This window comes from Musa acuminata, chromosome BXJ3-11, assembly GCF_036884655.1.
Source record: "Musa acuminata AAA Group cultivar baxijiao chromosome BXJ3-11, Cavendish_Baxijiao_AAA, whole genome shotgun sequence".
Taxonomy (NCBI): Eukaryota; Viridiplantae; Streptophyta; class Magnoliopsida; order Zingiberales; family Musaceae; genus Musa; species Musa acuminata.
Genome location: NC_088359.1, coordinates 4,273,866 through 4,281,080, shown reverse-complemented (window position 1 = coordinate 4,281,080; position 7,215 = coordinate 4,273,866). Strand labels below are relative to the sequence as shown.

At 35.3% G+C, this 7,215-nt stretch overlaps 2 protein-coding genes across 4 annotated transcripts; one reads left to right on the top strand and one right to left on the bottom strand.

Annotated features, from left to right (window-relative positions):
• On the top strand, nt 1–1,741 carry LOC103970471 (dormancy-associated protein homolog 3-like). 2 transcript variants are annotated; one of them, XM_009384255.3, is made up of 3 exons: nt 1–186; nt 308–484; nt 1,348–1,741. In XM_009384255.3, exons 1-3 carry the CDS (start codon nt 69–71, stop codon nt 1,476–1,478), a joined length of 426 nt encoding a protein of 141 aa, XP_009382530.2. In that variant the 5' UTR covers nt 1–68; the 3' UTR covers nt 1,479–1,741. The 2 variants fall into 2 exon arrangements, with proteins under 2 accessions (XP_009382530.2, XP_009382529.2); XM_009384254.3 differs by having other exon boundaries at nt 305–484.
• A 2,290-nt stretch (nt 1,742–4,031) lies between these two features.
• LOC135652184 (bidirectional sugar transporter SWEET16-like) lies at nt 4,032–7,033 on the bottom strand. 2 transcript variants are annotated; one of them, XM_065172968.1, is made up of 6 exons: nt 6,934–7,033; nt 6,814–6,850; nt 6,508–6,718; nt 6,264–6,425; nt 4,900–5,022; nt 4,032–4,275 (listed from the first exon to the last, which is right to left on the bottom strand). In XM_065172968.1, exons 1-6 carry the CDS (start codon nt 6,965–6,967, stop codon nt 4,120–4,122), a joined length of 723 nt encoding a protein of 240 aa, XP_065029040.1. In that variant the 5' UTR covers nt 6,968–7,033; the 3' UTR covers nt 4,032–4,119. The 2 variants fall into 2 exon arrangements, with proteins under 2 accessions (XP_065029040.1, XP_065029041.1); XM_065172969.1 differs by lacking the exon at nt 4,900–5,022.
• Between the last annotated feature and the right edge of the window lie 182 nt (nt 7,034–7,215).

The window sequence follows — 7,215 nt, the reverse complement described above, 5'->3', positions numbered from 1 at the left end:
TATTATCGGCGGGGCTGCTCACCACTGAGCTCTCCTCAGGGGCAGTTCCGTGATTTCGGGGGCGGATTATGGGCCTTCTCGACAAGCTCTGGGACGACACCCTCGCCGGGCCTCGCCCCGAGACCGGCCTCGGCCGCCTCCGGAAGCACTCCTCCTTCGGCTTTCGCTCCAATTCCGGCGGCAAAGGTCTCGCCTCCTCTTTCTTTGGTTCTTCCTACTCTTGGACTTGATCTCAGATCCGAGGCGTCCCTTCATGCGTTGCCTTTGGTTCGACGGTTTTGATGGTCATCATGTGGTGCCGCAGCAGAGGGAGCGGCGGCGGGCCGAGGGATCGCCGGATCGGATACCGGCGGCGGCGACGAGGTCGCAGTGCGGGTGACGCGGAGCATCATGATCAAGAGGCCGGCCGGGTGCCCGTCCCCGGGGAATGCCACACCGCCGGCTTCGCCCGCGGGATCTACGCCCCCCATCTCCCCCTTTTCCGGTGAGGGTTTCGTGTCTTCATCAGGGTAATCTGGAGGGCATTTTGGATAATCCGGAATATATTCTCTCGATTTTACTTATTTGTCCCTTGCTTGTGTCCCGACGTAGTCATCCTTGCAAGGTTAATTAGGGTATTTAATCATCAAGAAGTAACATATATTACTAACAACCTTGAATCAATCTTAATCTGTCGTGAGGAGCTAATTATGAATTACTTTCTATAATTAGCTACTTTTAGCATCTTGTTTTTGTACTTTTAAAATTTATATTAGAATCAATGAAAGTTAAAAGATAATTTCACAAAATTTAAAAAAATCAAAAAATATTTTATTAAAATTAAATATTTTAATTTTTTAAGAATAAGAATCTTAATGTAACTTTTGAAAGTATAATAATCGAAATATTAAAGATAATTAATTACAGGAGATAATATGTAATTGATCCATTATAAAGAGTTTGGAGCTTCAGGGTATATGTGGATCATCTCGACCTTCTCATACAAGAATAATAATCCAAAACTAATAAGTGTTGAATTGTTAGGAGCAGATTGATGATAAGATTGCATATGTTTGAATATATCTACCTCTAGTGTACCAATTTTTAACAATGTTCAGTAGCCTCACACTTGAGAGAGTTGTGATGACACATATGTTGTTTGTTTAATGCTCTCTGGACATGACGATGTAGGTTCGTTTTCTTGTCTTGGTACCATCCGACATGCATTTTAGAATTATTTACTGCTTAATGATGTAACATCTCGTATTGTTATAAGCACGATTAGATTACGTGAAGATATAGTGAATCTAGCTAAACATTATTAGCATATTAGGGTTGACCGAGTACTTTCCTGGTGTTACTAACCAGGAGGCAGGGAGTGGAACAGATTTAAGAGGAAATCACCATTTGATGCTTATGAAAGAGTGGGACGAGGAGAAGGAGGAGGAGGAATGGTGGGTGTCGGAACACAGGATGCTGCTGCTCCTCATGAGGTTTGAGCTGTGCTGAGCTCCCTCTTCTCTCCTGTGTTCTTATTAGATTACTAACCTTCTCCAGGAGAAAGAGAGATGCATGTCAAGGTCAGGGTTTCTTTCTCTGATGTCCTACCTATTTTGTTGATGCTTGTAGAATTCTAGGTGTGTGGACTGTGGAGGGGGTGAGAGTCCATAGAGGAGCTCTCTTTAAGTGTAGGGTTGGGGAGGCTGTTTGCTTCTTTGTTGTTAGTGGCACTTGTTATGTTATGATGTCTTTTGCATGTTAATCACTGGTGAATGCAGTTTCTGGAGATATATATATATATATATATATATATATATATATATATATATATATATTGCTTATATGATTTTTATTGGATCAGAACATCCATGAAGCATAGTGCCAATTCTCTCTCAATTTCTCATGAGAGAGATCCTAATGATGTAAGGTTCTTCAATTATTTGTAAGTTCCAGGTCTAAAACTGTACAAAGATTAAATGTGGAGATCTTATCAGTTAGGTGGACTGGGGGGCACCTCTTTGAATAAAGACTTAGCACCTGACAGTGAGACTTCTGGTTTAGGGAATCTTAATGTTACTTATAAAGCAAGCATCATGAGAAAAGGGAGGACCAACGCAAGTGCATTTGATTAAGACATTTCTCTGCTTCTCAATGCAACTTTGTCTGTGTTACTTATTTTCAAAGCATAATTATTTTTGTTGCTGATTGGTTATTCTATTTCCAAGCAGTAATTTGCTACTGATTGACTATTCTATACCAACAAGTGAGCCATTGATTACATAACTACATATACAAATTTTTCCAGCACTCTTTGTTCCATGTGACATTCAGTTTAGGTAATGTTTGAAGTCTTGATGAATCTAAATACTAATTTGTTGGACTATGTTAATGCTTGTGCATATGTTTGCAAGATGTTAGATAATGTTTACATGTTTGTTTATGTATGAAAACCAAGAAAGATGCTTCTTTTCCCATTCTTTCAAGTGAATATAAAAATGAATCAATGGTTGTACTATTTCATCTAATTTAGGTAATGATAGGGTTCAGAAAGACGTACATGATAGGTAGATTTGTTCTTAAACAAAGATCCACTTGGTTGATTTATTTCATTCATTTGATCATTGCAAAATTGTACGACTATTGTATTATAGTATTCCCTCAACTCTAATGTGGTACTCAATTGGTAAGAGGAATTGTGAGACAAATCTAATAGTTCTCAAGAGCAAGGGGAAGTGTCTAGTTGAAGCCATTTTCAAACTTTGGTTGGATATATTTGACCTACAAATATTTTATTGTCATTGTTGCTTTAAAGTATTTTTTGAGTTAGTTATATATTACATTATGTAATTAGTTATCTTTAGCATTCCTATTTGAAGTTACATTAAGATTCCTATATTTATAAAAGTAAAATAGTTAATTTTATTTTTTCTTACTTCGTCAATTTTATTAATGAAAATACTACACGTGCTTAGTGGTGAATTGAAATGAGACAGAGTGGTAAATTCTGTGATATTTTCGTTAGTAGAATTGACGATGTAAGAAAAAAGAAGATTAAATATTTTATTTTTATAAGTATGAGAATCTTAATATAATTTTTGAAATTATAAGGATCGGGATGTTAAAAATAATTAGTTATAATTTATAATTAGTTCATATTTTTCTTATGTCTTTCATCATGACAAAATGATCGAGGTTTATCATCTCGTTGCCTTAATAATGTCTCAAATGGATGATCAACTTATTGAGATAAAAGGATATTGCTATTTCACCCCCATCAAGGCATATACCATTGCAATCAACTACTACCTTTAGGATGGAATATTACAATCAACCTTTAATGGCTGTCAATTCTTTAGGTTTTAAACATAATGATAATTCAATGCCTTTGGTTGAAAAAGAACGTCACAATTGCCATAATTTCTACCTATTGCACGCACTCTCATGATGCAATTAACAATGAATGAATCACATATATCTATTTGCTAATGAAGTCTTAGTTATACACTGAAATAGGTTGGTAGAAGGATTATGACATCAACTGTTCATTTCAGAAACCAGTGGTTTAGAAAAGCTGCTAGTTATCTGAAATCATGGGTATTTTCAGATTTTATAAGGATTAGGACTTATATTAGGAATTTATTAAAAGGGTGTTTCTTTTTTGTTTTTTTAATGTCTGATGACATATAATGACGCATGAAGATGATTCTACTCTCATGATCTATATGGATGAGATAATTGATCCATTAATTTATATTAAATTATTAATTTAAAATATTTATATTTAAAATAATAATAATAATATACCTATCAATCCCTTATAATATAATTAATTTTTTTTATCTTATTTCGAATGTGAGATTAAGCTAAGGTGTTGAGGTCTCTTATTTTCTATCGAAGTTTCTCATCATTCCTAATACTAGATCGATTCTGATATCATTTATCATGACTCGACTAACTTAATAATTAAGCTAATTAATTTCTTGAGCTTAAATCACTAACTCAACTAACTTAATAATAATATACTCATCAAATTCTTATAATTAAAATTAAAATTTTAAATTTCAAATAAATTATGATAAACACCTGATTAGGAGAACATTGTTATTCTAAGAAATCATGAAGTACAAAGGGATCAAATATCTAAGGGATGTTAGCTTCGTTGTTTGCCACAATAAGCCGTTGTTGTTGGGACTCTTGATATGATTCCCCTGATAGATTGGAGGCTTCAGAATTCATGTAGATCATGTACAAGATTAGCTGAGATGTTCCTAGGATGAATCCAATGCCATTTGGTATCTGCATGTTTAAACAAATTGTCAAATTTCAGCAAAATTCAAAATCCATTTATTTTTTTATTAATGCATCACCACATAGTAATGATAAACAAAAAACAACAATTTACTATTATTTTCTATCATTAGAATCGCTTATAAAAATAAAAACTAAACATATGAAACATGTATGTATGTATGTATGTATGTATGTATGTATATATGTATGAATAATTATGAATAATTAGGTATAGTTATTATAAAGAATAGAATAAGATAAAACATTATAATATATTCTATTTAGACAAATTAAGTTGATTAAATTAATGTGTTATGAGAGGTAAGGAAAACTAATATAATTTTATTAAAATAACAAAAAGTTAATTTAAATACTCTCAAGGGATATTGTTCTTTGTGTTGGAAAAAGATTCAGTGGCAACATTGACATATGGGGATCTTGTTTTGTTGCATTATTATTCTTATTTCTCTCACATATAGTGATTTTCTCATGCTTAATTTTATACCAATTTAGATTTGATTCTTTCTACTTCCACTCATCCTCTATGTATACTTGTACTACCAAAATAAGCTTGTAATAAGAGAATCTATACAAGGATAAGATGATCAAACACAGCAAATAGGAACATACCCCAATAAAGATATCCTTATCAAGTATTGCATAGAGTGTCCAAATTCCACCATTTAGGAAGAGAAAGAATGAAAGAAGGAATGGCATATACTCCACACTCCTCCTTGTGATCACACTTCTTTGCTTGTATTTGGAAAATGCAAGTCCATAGAAAGTTAGTGCTTTAATGTAATCAAGACAAATGCAAGATACCACTGCCAATGTAAGTTTAGTTATTGTGTAATCTGACATCTTAATTAACTATGTCTAAAATAATTGTCAAGGAAACATGAAGCTATTTCCATTTTCTTGGTACTGTTATCACTAAAATATATCTATAAGCAAATTAGAGTACACAATTATAGGAAAAACTTGGATTCTAAATTAAAAAAACCTACATAATAAAAAAGGTTTCTTAATGAAGATTTCAATCAATACACAAATTTTAAAAGCTTAATTTATTAGGAAAAAAATCAATATATTTATGCATATCGAATTAATGATAATGCAAACTAAAAAGATGAAATTATCTTTAGCCTTTGAGGATATTTTGCATGGACTATAAATTCATATTATCCATCATATTTAACTCTATAAATTGATATAAAAATGGGAAAATAAAAAAGCAAGTGATAGAGACCAACTCTAAACGAATAATAGTGGCCACGAAAAGGGAGATAAATTAAAAAAGACCCCAATTCAGATGAACTAATTACCAAATTGCAATTAATTCCATGTATGCATTCATCATTTAATCTTAATCTTTGTTGTTCGACTAATCTTTCTCCTCTTTCGCGTGCTCTATGTGATCGGTTGTTTCATGTCAAACTCTACGGCACAACAACAAGACGACACAGACACGCAACATCATGCTGTGCCTTCAAGGAACCAAACAACGACCTCATCAGCAACCCCCCTCCCCCTCTTCCACAGCTTCTATAAAAGCTTAGAAACCATTAAAGAAGGACGACAGCAAACGATGATCACGTAACGTGTCTTGATTCCAGGAAAAGAAGTCATATGCAATGAGTTGGTGCAACTTGTAAGCTACACTCACTAACAAAACAAAAAAGCTGTTTCTACTTGTCACAAGCAAACGACCAATCCATGGTTAAGATGAGCTTTCTCGCCACCTTCGTTTGATAGAAGCGACCTTTGAATCTTGATCATCCACATTTAGATTATAGCCAATAATTTATTCTCATTTTAGCATGTGCAACATGTCATGTCGAAAGTCAACTATCCAGCAGATGGGAATCCTATATGCTTATATAAAGATATTCTAATCTTCAACTTGAATCTAATGAATACCTCAGTTGACCTGTCGACCCTCTAATCCAAGTATTCAAGAAGAGTTCAAGTAACATTGGAAGAAGTAATCTTACCATTGCACAGAGGGGCGATCCATACATGAGCACATTGAAAAAGGCACACACGAATCCTATCACCACCACCCTCGAGCTCCCATGGACAGCCAACCTCGTCACCAGAGCCACAGCTCCAAAGAATCCAACATCCAGCGCGGCAACCAAAACAGCCGTCTTAGCCTTCGATCACACCCAAGAGTTCATGATCATAAGCTTACAAAAGCTAGCATGTCGATCTGAGCAACCACAAGCACTTGCGTACCTTCAGCGGTGGAGCAGCATACAGCAGAAAAAGGGCGACGTAAACTGCTTCCATGACGACGCCGACGCCGTTGACGGTGACGATGAGGAGCCCCCCGGGCTTGGTGATGCCGTAGTAGACCCATAAGGAGGAGTTGAGGAGGGTGATGACGTAGGGAGACGGCTCGAAGTCTTCGGTTGATCGATTCCTCACTATCCTCCGAAATGTATTGCTGTTTGTATGAGAATACAGTGTCCGTTCACGAATGCAATCATATGGAGATATAACATGGAGTTGCATCCAAGCAAAGAGACCAGCATGACTTACATGGGAGAAGCAAAGACCAGAACTGAGATAACATTGCCTACCAACGATACAGACCAGCAGTTAATCACATGAAGAGATCTGAAACGAAAGTGAGAAATAGATCGAACAGCTACAGCTCACCAACTATTCCTACGAACAGCAGCGAGGCCTCCATTGCTGGTGAAGGATGTGCGAGCAGAAGGGTGAGAGATAGGAAGAAGATGGAGAGAAGCGTGGACAAATGGAGTACGTATATAAATAAGCGTGGACAAACCCCAAGTTTCGCCACGTTTGAGCCAATAGGATCTCCACAGTGTGTGAAAGCACTGTTCACGCTATTGTTTCATGTACGATAGCATAAAAACGATTATAATATTATTATTATATAAAAAATTTTAATACTAAATTATGAAATCAAATAGT